This window comes from Scyliorhinus torazame, chromosome 15 (assembly GCF_047496885.1).
Source record: "Scyliorhinus torazame isolate Kashiwa2021f chromosome 15, sScyTor2.1, whole genome shotgun sequence".
Classification (NCBI taxonomy): domain Eukaryota; kingdom Metazoa; phylum Chordata; class Chondrichthyes; order Carcharhiniformes; family Scyliorhinidae; genus Scyliorhinus; species Scyliorhinus torazame.
Genome location: NC_092721.1, coordinates 50,782,002 through 50,796,315, shown reverse-complemented (window position 1 = coordinate 50,796,315; position 14,314 = coordinate 50,782,002). Strand labels below are relative to the sequence as shown.

At 46.0% G+C, this 14,314-nt stretch overlaps 1 protein-coding gene across 2 annotated transcripts in view; it reads left to right on the top strand.

Annotated features, from left to right (window-relative positions):
- LOC140391590 (dTDP-D-glucose 4,6-dehydratase-like) overlaps nt 1-14,314 on the top strand; it is a 126,434-nt gene that overhangs the window by 27,069 nt on the left and 85,051 nt on the right. For both annotated transcript variants that reach the window (XM_072476233.1, XM_072476234.1), the window contains exons 2-4: nt 7,584-7,650; nt 7,781-7,849; nt 10,119-10,209. In XM_072476233.1, the coding sequence (XP_072332334.1) occupies nt 7,584-7,650; nt 7,781-7,849; nt 10,119-10,209 (227 nt within the window). The remainder of the gene's footprint in view (nt 1-7,583; nt 7,651-7,780; nt 7,850-10,118; nt 10,210-14,314) is intronic.

The window sequence follows — 14,314 nt, the reverse complement described above, 5'->3', positions numbered from 1 at the left end:
ATGAAGCACCGCCTTGGCCCGATTAAAGCTCGCCCTCCTTCTCGCCACCTCCGCACTCCAGTCTTGATAAACGCGGATCACCGCGTTCTCCCATTTACTGCTCCGAGTTTTCTTTGCCCATCTAAGGACCATTTCTCTATCCTTAAAACGGAGGAATCTCACCACTATGGCTCTGGGAATTTCTCCTGCTCTCGGTCCTCGCGCCATCACTCGGTATGCTCCCTCCACCTCTAACGGACCCGCCGGGGCCTCCGCTCCCATTAACGAGTGCAGCATCGTGCTCACATATGCCCCGACGTCCGCTCCCTCCGCACCTTCAGGAAGACCAAGAATCCTCAGGTTGTTCCTCCTTGCTTTGTTCTCCAGTGCCTCCAACCTTTCCACACATCGTTTCTGATGTGCCTCATGCGTCTCCGTCTTCACCACCAGGCCCTGTATGTCGTCCTCATTCTCGGCTGCCTTTGCCTTCACGACCCGAAGCTCCCGCTCCTGGGTCTTTTGTTCCTCCTTTAGCCCTTCGATCGCCTGTAGTATCGGGGCCAACAGTTCTTTCTTCATTTCCTTTTTGAGCTCTTCCACACAGCATTTCAAGAACTCTTGTTGTTCAGGGCCCCATGTTAAACTGCCACCTTCCGACGCCATCTTGGTTTTTGCTTGCCTTCCTTGCCGCTGTTCTAAAGGATCCACTGCAATCCGGCCACTTTCTCCTCCTTTTTTTATCCGTATCCAGGGGGGATTCCCTTCTGGTTTACCGCACAGTGTTTTTAGCCGTCAAAATTGCCGTTGGGGCTCCTATCAAGAGCCCAAAAGTCCGTTTCACCGGGAGCTGCCGAAACGTGCGACTCAGCTGGTCATCGCCGCACCCGGAAGTCCTGCTCCTAGTTCTTATGTTCTTATGACGTGTCGATCAAGCCAGTATGGATTTGATTAATCGAGTGGCTTCCGGCAGTGCTGTTATGACTCCATAATCTGTTTTCAACAATGAAAACTGAAGTTGCAAGTTCCTCTAAAACAGAATTCCTCAAATGGCTGCTCGGTTTATTTTGCCACTTGTGAGTGAGGAGGTTGTTGTTTCAAACTCCTCTCTGGAACTTGACTGCATAATCTAGATAGTGCACTATCAAGGGAACGTTGTGCATAAGGTGCAATGTCTCAGACAAAGAACAAAGAAAAGTACATCACAAAACAGGCCCTTCGGCCCTCCAAGCCTGCGCCGACCATGCTGCCCGTCCAACCTAAAACCATCTACCCTTCCGAGGTCCGTATCCCTCTATTCCCATCCCATTTATGTATTTGTCAAGACGCACCTTAAACGTCACTATCGTATCTGCTTCCACCGCCACCTCCAGCAGCGAGTTCCAGGCACCCACTACTCTGTATAAAAAACTTCCCTTGTAAATCTCCTCTAAACTTTGCCCCTCGCACTTTCAACCTGTGCCCCCTAGTAATTGACTCTTCCGCCCTGGGAAAAAGCTTCTGACCATCCAATCTGGCCATGCCCCTCGTAATTTTGTAGACTTCTAACAGTCACCCCTCAACCTCCGTCGGTCTAGAGAGAACAAACCGAGTTTATCCAACCTCTCCTGATAGCCAATATCCTCCCTACCAGGCAACATTATTAGCTGTGAATTGTTTGGGGGCATTTTGGGAAACTGGTAAATTAATGAAGGATCTGCATGTGAGTTTGGTACAAATTGAAATGTAAAATCATTTAACTAGGAAATCATCAAGCCAAATTTGTTGATTAACATGCATAAGGGCCTTGTTGTGCTCATTCCAACACTCGTGATAAACAAAAGAGGCAAGATTTTGAGTTTTCAATCGGGACCCTGGTACCAGGGTCAAATCCCGACATGGCACTGTCTAGAGCAGTCACCCGACTGATTCTGCCTGAATTGCCCAATTAGTGGCCAGAGGGCTGCTTGCCAATTCAAGATAATGGGCAGGCTGTTGAAGCTAGAGAGCCTTCACCTTGAGAAGTCCTCTTAACAACTTTTAACAAATTTGAAATAAAAAATGGCCCAGCTAATGGATTAACCTTCCAAAGGGTATCTTCGGCCGCAGCTGTGTTAAGGAATGAGGAAGTGCCTCAAAGGCATCGGATCTGCGTGGTCAAAGGTTTGCGTGGGGAGCCACTTCCAGGTAGCTGCCCAGCTCTTGGCGCTGCAGGGTCCCGCAGGCGAATTCGAAATTTCTAGTCAGCCTATAATAATTGGTCTTTTTTGTAAGGGCCCCGAAGAAACCAGCACGAGTTTTAAGGATACAAAATAATAACGTTTATTTACTATGACAATATATACATAACAGTAGCAGTAACTTCCCTTGCTACCTTCTCCTTCCTCCTGGTTCCTGGACTGGCCAGCTTATTTATAGTAGGAGTTTCTCCGCCCCCCCCTCATTGGGGAAGTTCATACTCCCATAGGATTGTGGGATAGTCATTAGTCCCCAGCCAATCGTCAGTAGGCAGGTTATAACATCCCTCCCCCCCAAAGTCCAAGGAATCCACCGAAGACCCTGGCGAAGGAAGGCGTCAAACTCGTTTGACCGCAGGCCGGACGCCATTTGCACGCGGCGCTGGATCAGGCGGCGTATAACGAGACGGAGACCGGCGCTTCCGTTATGAACGGCGCGGTTGTACATCCACGGCCTGTGGACCCGAGGATTCCCCCTCTGATTCATCCTGTGTCTCCATCTCGTGGTCAGAGTCTGTTGCCTCCGTCATGTCCGCGTCTCTATCCCCATTCGGTCCAGTCACGACCTGCGCAGGCTTCGAGTGAGGCACCAGTGGCAGATTGAGGACTACCTTCCCTTGTTTCTGGTCTTTGCCGCTGTTGAACGGAGCTCCGGGGGCGGGGAATCTTTTGCGGGGATGATCTTCTGGACCGGACGTGGTCTACATGTTTTCGCTGGAGACGACCCTGGGCTTGCACTTGGTACGATATAGGGCCCGTTTGGCGAAAGATTACACCAGGAACCCATTGGGCACCACCAGCAAAATTCCGCACGAATACTGGGTCACCGGGCGCAAACTGCCGAATCGGACGATGCCGAGACAATCCCGGTCCCTGCCGTTCTTGTGTGCGGCGTACTTTTGCGCCAATGTCCGGGAAGACCATACTAAGGCGGGTGCGAAGCCTCCGGCCCATTAGGAGTTCTGCGGGAGCGACCCCAGTCACTGTATGGGGGGTGGTCCTGTATGTAAACAAAAACCGAGCCAGTCTAGTGTCCATTGATCCGGAAGACTGCTTCTTTAGGCCTCTTTTGAATGTTTGCACTGCACGCTCTGCCAGCCCATTTGAAGCCGGGTGGTAAGGGGCAGTGCGGATATGGCGGATGCCGTTCGTCTTTGTAAACCTAGCAAACTCCTCACTTGTGAATGGAGTGCCATTATCCGTGACCAGCACTTCGGGGAGGCCATGCATGCTAAATGATAAACGTATTTTTTTCAATTGTTGCGCAGGACGTTGTCCCCTGCATCTTATTCACCTCCAGCCATTTGGACTGGGCGTCAATTAGTAGAAGGAACATGGATCCCTGAAAAGGGCCTGCGAAATCTGCATGTAAACGTGCCCAAGGCCGCCCTGGCCATTCCCAGTGATGTAGGGGCGCCGCCGGCGATGCTCCTGGCAAATGGAGCAGTTTTGGGCCACCTTCTCAATGTCGGTGTCGAGGCCTGGCCACCAGACATAACTCCGGGCCAACATTTTCATCTTGGTCACGCCCGGATGCCCATTGTGCAAGTCTGATAATATCAGCTCCTGGCCTTTTTCCGGGACAATCACACGCGTCCCCCACAAGAGGATGCCGTCTTCCACGCTGAACTCTGACAGCTTGGAGGAAAATGCCCGCAACTCGCCTGGGAGCTGTCTATGCTGCCCACCATACAGGACTATGTGCCGAACCTTTGACAGGACTGGCTCCGTCTGGGTCCACTCATGGATCTGTGATACCGTGACAGGCAAGGTGTCCATAAAATTTAGGGTTGCGACCACCTCACCGGTCGTGGGGGGTCGACATGGGGCCAGTTGATAAAGGCAATCGGCTCAGTGCGTCGGCATTTGCTATCTGCGTACCTGGTTTGTGCTCCAGAGAATACTCATATGCAGCAAGCAACAAAGCCCAGTGCTGGATCCGTGCAGAAGCAATGGGCGGTATTGGCTTATCCTCTCTGAAGAGTCCCAGCAGGGGCTTATGATCAGTCACGATAGTGAAATGGCGGCCGTACACATACTGGTGGAAGCGTTTCACCGCGAAAACCACTGCCAGGCCCTCCTTCTCGGATCTGCGCGTACTTTTTCTCCGCTGCAGTCAATGTGCGGGGATGCGAAGGCTATCGGTCGCTCGGCCCCGTTCTCCATCTTGTGGGACAGGACAGCCCCAATACCATACGGGGATGCATCACATGTGACGAGCAAAGGCTTTCCCGGATCATAGTGGGTTAGTAACCCAGACGACAACAATTGTTGCTTTACCCGCCGGAAAGCGGTTTCTTGCGGCTGACCCCAAACCCAGGTGTGATTTTTCTTTAGCAGCAGGTGTAAGGGGGCCAGCGTAGTTGCCAGATTGGGGAGGAACTTCCCGTAATAGTTTACGAGACCGAGAAAAGAACGAAGATGCGAAGTGTCAGTCGGGGTGGGGGCATGTTGAATTGCACGCACCTTCTCTGCGACGGGGTGCAGACCCTTGCGGTCCACCCGATAACCTCGGTAGACTACTTCTTTTGCCTGAAATACGCACTGTGTGTGACGTAAACGGACTCCAGCCTCCGAAAGGCGTTTAAGGACAGCCTCCAGATTTTCCAAATACTCTTGCTCCGACGTCCCTGTAATCAACACGTCATCTAGGTAGACAGCCACACGTGGTAAACCTCTCAAAATGCCCTCCATAACACGTTGAAAAATTGCGCAGGCAGAGGATACTCCAAAGGACAACCGTGTATATTCATACAGGCCCCGGTGTGTGTTAATTGTTACATATGGTCGGGAGGCAGGGTCCAGCTCCAACTGCAGGTAGGCGTGACTCATATCTAATTTTGTGAATGAGAGTCCGCCTGCAAGTTTCGCGTAGAGATCCTCTATGCGAGGCATTGGGTATCGGTCGAGTCGGGAAACTGTACTCACTGTAAGTTTATAGTCGCCACACAAGCGAACTGTGGCGTCTGGCTTCATTACTGGTACAATTGGTGCTGCCCAGTCAGCAAAACGGACGGGCCTGATAATACCCAAACTCTCCAAACGAGTGAGCTCCCCTTCTACCTTCTCGAGCAAAGCGTAAGGCACTGGGCGCGCCCGGAAATAGCGCGGCGTGGCTCCTGGTTCAACTTGGATACGGGCTACGGCCCCTTTTATTTTCCCCAAACCAGGCTGGAATACCTCTGGGTATCGTCCTAGCACCTCAGTCAACCCTCCAGAAACTGTTTGGAGGATGTGCTGCCATTGCAACCGCAAATAGCGCAACCAGTCCCGACCCAACAGGCTGGGCCCATGGCCACGCACTACGATAAGTGGGAAAAGCCCCTCCTGGCGTCCATAGACAACAGGGGTCATTGTAGTTCCTGCAATGTCCAGTGGTTCCCCCGTGTAGGTGGCCAACCTGGCCTGTGAGTCAGTTAATGTAAGGGTCTGTATACCCTGCTTGATGCGGTCGAATGTCCTCTGGGCAATCACGGAGACCGCTGCGCCAGTATCCAACTCCATCTCCAGCGGGTGGCCATTGACCCGTACTGTCACCTTAATGGGGGCCACACGGGGAGCTGCCACACAATGCAGCTGCAGGCAGTCGTCCTCCGTCTCCACATCCTCAGGAGTGGTCGCCGCAGGTTCATCCACATGGAAGGTACGGCCTCTGGGCTGGTCCCAGTTACGGCCCCTGGGCTGGTCCCAGTTTTGGTCGGAACGACGGCGCCTCTGGCGTCCCCAGGACCGCCGTCCGCGACGGGGTCGGCGCCTCCAAGTCTGACACGGACATGGCTCCTCATCCATTGGCTCTGGAGAAGGCTCCCTTCGGGGAGGAATGTCCGATGGCCACTGGCGTCGGTCTGGTCGTTGCCTCGCCCAAGGTACCGCAGGAGTGTGGGGGGACGTTTTTGGGCGGAAAGGGTTGCGCCCCAAGGCATGCACTTCCATTCCCTGTAGCTCCTGTACTCCTCGCTCTGCGTTCTCTCGGGACAAGACTATTTGTATTGCCTGTTGAAAAGTCAATGTTGGCTCCGCTAACAACTTTCTCTGGGTGGCCGCATTGTTAATACCGCAAACCAAACGGTCGCGTAACATTTCTGACAAGGTCTCACCATAGTCACAGTATTCCGCAATCCCGCATAGCCTGGATAAAAAAAAATCGCCAAGGGATTCTCCAGGGGTCCTCTCAGCGGTATTAAACCGGTAACGCTGGACTATCGTGGACGGGGTTGGGTTAAAGTGTTGCCCCACTATATTCACAAGTTCGTCAAACGTTTTGGTGTCCGGCGCAGCTGGGTACGTAAGGCTCCTAATCACCCCAAACGTATGCGGCCCGCAGGCGGTGAGCAATATGACCACCTGGCGCTCGTTTTCAGTGATATTGTTTGCCCGGAAATAGTATCTCATCCGTTGTGTGTACTGGTTCCAGCTTTCCAGCGCAGCAGCAAAAACATCCAAACGTCCGTACAGAGGCATGGTATAATAGAAAACAACTACCAACCTGTATCCAACAAAAATCCAGGGAGGTGGCTTCAGCAGTGTAGACAGCTATTCACTTTTACCTTCGTCGCCAGTTTTGTAAGGGCCCCGAAGAATCCAGCACGAGTTTTAAGGATACAAAATAATAACGTTTATTTACTATAACAATATATACATAACAGTAGCAGTAACTTCCCTTGCTACCTTCTCCTTCCTCCTGGTTCCTGGACTGGCCAACTTATTTATAGTAGGAGTTTCTCCGCCCCCCTCATTGGGGAAGTTCATACTCCCATAGGATTGTGGGATAGTCATTAGTCCCCAGCCAATCGTCAGTAGGCAGGTTATAACAGTCTTAATTGGGCTTTAAATTAAAATGATCTTAAACTACTTGCCACTTGCAGGTGGGTTGCAGTGTGCCCTCGAAGGAACCTCACAAAGTGGCTCGGGGGGTTGGATGGTGCCAGCACACCAGCTGGCGAAGTAAAATTTCATGATCCCTGCCTCTTTTCTTGCCCTCATGTCAGGCTGCAAATTCTGCACTATGTTTTAAAACCAGATAATAATAAATAAATAAATAACCTTTATTGTCACAAGTAGACTTACATTAACACTGCAATGAAGTTACCGTGAAAAGCCTCTAGTCGCCACATTCCGGCACCTATTCGGTACACCGAGGGAGAATTCAGAATTCTCAGCTGGTACGGGAATGGATCCCGTGCTGCTGGCCTTGTTCTGCATCACAAACCAGCTGTCTAGCCCACTGAGTTTTGGAGGTAAATATCAGAGAGCTTGGACTTTTGTTACTAAATCTTCAACCAAACAGTGATGATTATAAACAGGTCCTGCACAATTTGGATGTTATGGTATTTTTGCAGAGATTAAGTATATTTTACTAAGCAAGTAATCTAATGTGCTTTTTCTTTGAAGTGCCTCGCACGTCATTATTTGTCTTCTGGAACGATATCCAGATTATTTGATCATAAACTTGGACAAGGTGAGTTTGCTAAAACATTTATATTGTATTCAGAAAGTTTGATAGACTGTGAAAGTTATTTGATGTGAACTTAGTAGGATCTATAGTATTTGGTGTTTTTCTTGATCACGCATTTTTTTCCCTTCTACAGCTTGATTATTGTGCCAGCTTAAAGAACTTGCAATCTGTTTCTAGCAGGACAAATTACAGATTTATACAGGTATTTCAATAATTTCCAAATCATTAAGGTAATTACTGATAACTGTCTTTGCATCGTCATTTCATAGATTTTTTTAAGGGTGGCCAAAAAGACATCCTGACAACTTTGAATTATGAAATGGGTACTTCATTGGGTAATTCTTCTTTACAGATCCCAAAGAGAACACTCACTCTCTTTAACCACAGAGAACTGCACGTGATTAGTGTATACTGTCCTAGGTCAGATTTTCTGTGTCAATCAGCACAGCAACATGGCCCATTTGATGCATAATTATATGTGATAATGTATTTTCCTTTTAAATGTTTAAATATTATGCTATTACATTGTAATTATTAGAGCAAGTTCAGAGGCTGGTCTGGAATGCACTTCATTTACATTGTAATTGCATTGTAGGACTAGTTTGAGAGCACAAGTGGCAACCAGGAAATGACTGAGCCTCTTCACGGGAGGAGCTGGGTGTTTTTGAAGAGCAGCAATATAACCATCATATAGATAGTTGGGCTATGTCTCAACCTATAGTTATGAAAACTGTCAGTCTGTTCAGGTGCTATAATTAGTGTGTTTTTTACATTTACATTGTTGTGTTGCTGCTGTGGTGTGAGGAATGAACCGTTGTGTAGGAAAGTGTACTGCAGAAAATGTAAATGCTGCTATGATATTACAGTATTGCTTCCAAAGTCAAGGCTGCCTCGAGCAGCGACACTAATGTCAACCCAGCATTAGTGACCTGATTACCTGTATGATTAGAAAGAAATAACGTGTTTTTAAAAAAAGCACCTTCTACCTTTGAAGTTTAGCCACAGTTGAATTGTTGGCAAAGATAGTATACTGTTTTGGTGGACGTGGAGGATGAGGGATGAAAGTTGGCCAGAGCATCAGAACCCCTCTTCTTTTAATGGTGCCGTGGGATTGGATGGTGCCATGTGATCTTTCATATTCATACAAAAAGTAAGTGATGTGGTTTGAAATAACAGAATTTTGTTTTTCAATATACCACTCTCCATAGCTGCTTAAGAGCTCATGGTGTTCAGGGTAAGATCCTGGCATGGATAGAGGATTGGCTGACTGGCAGAAGGCAAAGAATGGGGATAAAGGGGTCTTTTTCAGGATGGCAGCCGGTGACTAGTGGTGTGCCTCAGGGGTCCGTGCTGGGACCACAACATTTTACAATATACATTAATGATCTGGAAGAACGTACTGAAGGCACTGTTGCTAAGTTTGCAGATGATACAAAGATTTGTAGAGGGACAGGTAGTATTGAGGAAGCAAGGGGGCTGCAGAAGGACTTGGACAAGCGAGGAGAGTGGGCAATGAAGTGGCAAATGAAATACAATGTGGAAAAGTGTGAGGTTATGGAAGGAGGAATTTAGGCATAGACTATTTTCTAAAAGGGGAAAGGCTTTGGAAAGTAGAATTCATGATTCTCTTAAGGTTGATGTGCAGGTTCAGTCGGCAGTTAAGAAGGCAAATGCAATGTTAGCATTCATGTCAAGAGGGCTAGAATACAAGACCAGGGATGTGCTTCTGAGGCTGTATAAGGCTCTGGTCAGACCCCATTTGGAGTATTGTGAGCAGTTTTGGGCCCCATATCTAAGGAAGGATGTGCTGGCCTTGGAAAGGGTCCAGAGGAGGTTCACAAGAATGATCCCTGGAATGAAGAACTTGTCGTATGAGGAACGTTTGAGGACTCTGGGTCTGTACTCGTTGGGAGTTTATAAGGATGAGAGGGGATCTTATTGAAACTTACAAGATACTGTGAGGCCTGGAGAGAGTAGACGTGGAGAGGATGTTTCCACTGTAGGAAAAACTAGAACCAGAGGACACCATCTCATGGACGATCCTTTAAAACAGATGAGGAGGAATTTCTTCAGCCAGAGGGTGGTGAATCTGTGGAACTCTTTGCCGCAGAAGGCTGTGGAGGCCAATTCACTGAGTGTCTTTAAGACAGAGATAGATAGGTTCTTGATTGGGAAGTGGATCAGGGGTTATGGGGAGAAGGCAGGAGAATGGGGATGATTGAATGGCGGAGCAGACTCGATGGGCCAAGTGGCCTAATTCTGCTCCAATGTCTGATGGTCTTATGGTCTTAACGTAAGGTCAGCATGAGGAACAGTTATAAAAGTTTAGATCCCACATATTCGATGGGTAATTTGACATTAATGTTAATTTTATTTAACAAGGAATTTAATAGAACATAACTGTGCACCTCTTTGACTTATTAAGTATGTTAACAATATATAATTGCAGTAGTGATTATTTTTGTTCATAGGGTGATATTTGTGATGAACAATTTGTGAAACTACTGTTTGGAACTGAAAAAATTCACATCGTTCTACATTTTGCAGCTCAGACACATGTTGGTAAGGATTTTAGTAACAAATCTTTCTGTATTTTCCTTTCTTGTTTTACAGGGAATGTTTATTTTCTTGTATCCGGTGTACGAGCAAAAGAAATGAAGAGCGATTGTACACTTTAATTTGGGGATTTTTTTTTCCTAAACAAACTGAAGGAACAAACTGTGGCTTTCTCAATAAAACAATAATTTATTAATGAAATGTGACATTTATATTAGAATCAAACAACAATTTAGGTTTATTCCCTATTTAGAATTACCATTAAACGTAATTCACACCTTCTGAATTTCCAAAAGACGTAACATTTTTGGAAATCGCTTTTCTATCTTCAAATAACTGAAGAATAAAATTGAAACACTCCAGGATAGTCGGAGATTGGAGATATCGCAAACACTACACTTGGGACCCCTTGGATATCCCAGCATAAGCACATCCCCGGTACTGAGTGGGATGTTTAAACTTCCAAATGTTGGTATTAACCAGTATAGTTTGCTCTGTAATTGCCCATGCAGAAGTGAGCTGTTTCCCCTAGACTAATCCTGGTTTTTCCATTGATTTAGTTGGGTATAAAACCAACAAAATTTGTAAATCAGCTGGTCAGTCAAAGCACTCCAGAACCCCTTGCAATGTTCAGACATTCACATACACACCCCCGCCCCTGTGTCTGGACAGTCCGCATCCTCTATCACGGACACCCTCTCCCAACTTGCCTTCTGGAATCCCTGATTCCTATCCAGCTGATGTCAGAAGAGTCAGCCTTATTGGGGAATACGGCGGCGAGTGGGGAAGGAAGCTTTTGTGTGAGGTGATTAGGGGTGAGGGGGGGGGGGGGACTAAACTCTGTTTTGGTCAGGGAGGCAGCAGAATACTGTTGAAGGGGTGAGGGAGACAGGAGAAGAACATTGTTGGGGGTTGGGGAAGGAGGAGGACAGTGTTGGTGTGTGTGGGAGCGGTTTGTCATTGTCAGGATGAAGGGGGATTGGCACTCATTAGGCATTAGGAAGAGGCTATGGAATTCTGGAGGTTGATAGCTCCATGCAATCTTAAACAAATGAGTTTTTCCCTCAGTGTCCATTGAAAGAATTGCAAGTAATTTGATTTAGAAATGCTGGTCACGGAATATTTAATAATTGCAGATTCTGTTAATCATGTTTTCTACTGTGAATCAGAACTGGAAATAACAAAATTAACACAAGCTTTGGGATATTTAAACTCATTTTACTTACCATACAGCAGTTAGCGCTGCTAGCACATCCCAGGACACTATGGGACAATTTAGCATGGTCAATCCATCTAACTTGCATACCTTTGAACTGTGTGAGGAAACCGGCGCACCCAGAATAAACCCAGGCAGACACGGGGAGAACGTGCAAACTCCACACACAGTCTTGTTTGCATCTGCCATTTATTGCAAAGTGTGGAATGTTCGACCACAATTTGACTGTTAATTCACATGTATCTCATATTTACCTTGAATGTGACCGTGTAAAATACATATTGCAAATTGTTTCTTTCTCTGACCTTGCAGTGTAAAGTTTATTTTTGTTTATTCAAAACCAGTGGAATCTTGTGGCTTTATTCACTGAGCATGTGTCTTGAATCTCAAACTTTTTCCACTTTAAACGAAACGTTATTGGTCCCAAACAAAATTAAACGAAAATCCTTTCCCTCCTCACCTGACCATAACAATCCTCACCTGACCATAACACAAGAGTTCACAATGTAACCAAGTTCAAGTCGTCAGGTGTTCAAATTACCTCCACTCAACCTAGAATTGTTCATCTTGCTATCGGTGATCTATCCTAAGATGTGTAGTCTTTTACAGTGTACTGTACTACCTCGAATAACAAGGGCAGGGGTCACATGGGAACATCACCACCTGCAAGTTCCCCTCAAAATTAAGCACCATCCTAACTTGGAAATAAAGCACAATTCCTTCAAAATCCTGGAACTCCCTCCTTAACAACACTCATGATGTACCTGCACCACATAGACTGTAGCAATTCAAGCAATTCACCACCGCCTTCTCAAGGATAGTTAGGGATTGGCATTAAATGCTAAACTTGCTGGCAATGCTCAGATGAATGAATTTTAAAAATCCAATTCCGGAAGCTGCTGTCTGAATTTCCCTGATTCTCAAGATTTAGCATGAAAATCATGTAAAGCTGTGAAGTAGCAATACTTGCCTACTAGTTACCAACTTAGCATTCCAGAAGTTAGAGCTAGCAATACCTAATGACTGCCAATAACTTCTCTGGCACTTAGTGCCCATGCTATACTCCAGATAGCCAGTTGATGAAGGAAGAAACAAGAGCCAGTCTTTACTTGAAGTAGATTTATTCATAGAATGAAACATTACAGGTATAACATATCTCCTGACTCCACTTTGCATTTGTGTTACTAAGCATCTCTTAAATGTGCTCAACTAACCATCCAATCATGCCCTCCACCTGTATGTATTTAACCTTAATTGATACAAGTGACAGTGGAGTCTCATTCCTTCAGAATGCAATTGTTCGAGAATGATTTTTTTGGTTTACTTTTCTGTTTGTCTCTTTTATTTCTTAATTCTATTTTTCTTTCCCTTTCCCTTAGATTTTGCTTTCTGCACATGATTTTACAATGTATTATATATGATTTTTAATCCTGCTTTGGCCTTGCAAAGGCTTACAGGCCAGAATTTTGATATCAGAGTGGGTAGCTCGAGTGAGGAAATTTCCCAATTCGCCGGACCTACTTTGTCCGAAGGTGGGAAAGAGTCCGGCCCGCTTTCCACAGAAATCGACTGCAGGTGGCCACAGGGGTCAACTAATGCTGAGGCAGGCTGACTAAAAGGTTCTCTGGGACTTCATCCCATGTTGAGATGAAAAAAATAAGAGTTCTAAAAATCTAATGTAGCCATCACTATATTTTAAAAATCCCATTCTTGAAAGCCCATTTAAACCCTTTAAATCTCAATTGGTTAACCTGTCATATAAAAAAACATGTTCATATACCACCTCAAGTACGGCTAATCCTTAAAATAGCCTCTTTAAACTGCCAAACCAATTATGAATTCAGAACTTCCTGCTGAGATAATTAGCTTTTGGAAATCAGTCAAGCATTTATAAATATCCCTCAGGGAAGTGTCAACAAATAGCTATTGTAACTGCTGGAACAGTGGGTTAGATTTTGCTTTCTGCACATGATTTTACAATGTATTATATATGATTTTTAATCCTGCTTTAACCCACTGACACCTGCAACCTATTTATTTTTATTTTCAAAGGGCTGGGGATTGTAATAATATCATGACAGTTATACAGACCTTATTCTTTCTTCAAGGGCATTTACTCAATAAATTTGGGGGTTCAAGCCCTTGCAACAGCCAAAATTGGATCTGTTTGAACTCGGCAGTGAGTTCAAATGGCTCTGTTGAGTTGAGCTTTCCCTCATGCCTGAATTATGCCCTGCCCCTTTACCTCTACTGACAAAAATGAGATCTTTTAGAAATTAGGGTGGGATTTCCACATCTAGGTCCAACAGGCAATTTTGGAAGCTCTGCAGAAACTCCACAATTCCACGAAAATCCACACCAACATTGTTTCTTCCCTTCTCACACTTACCACAGATGCCTTGTGAGGGTATCATGCTGGATCTGGTGCCTCATGATGGCAAGCTACCACACAAAAGCCAACAAAGACTCTGTAAACAAAGTGAACAGAGACTGCCATTCCTTCATGCTTACCGCAAATACTCTGCCATTATATATAGCAAATGCTGGCCATACACAGGTTGCATTCGGGTGAGAAAGACCATTTGATCTGTATTCATATAGGCAAAATATAACTGTAGCCTATAGCTCCCTATCATGTCATCAAACTTGTTTCCAAAGGCTTTGCACCCATGACCTGCACATCCCATGTGTTAATCAATTCTGAGAAAAACAGTTTCCCGTCAAGGGTCTTTCAACTAATTTATACCTCTGAACTAGATTAGTAGAATTCTAATCTACTACTTTTCTCTACTCTTTACCTACCAGTCAGTTTTATAGCTTTAGTCTTTCATCATAATTTAGTCCGATAGTACTAGAAATTGTTGGTGTTAATGGACACTTGTGTTAATGACCATT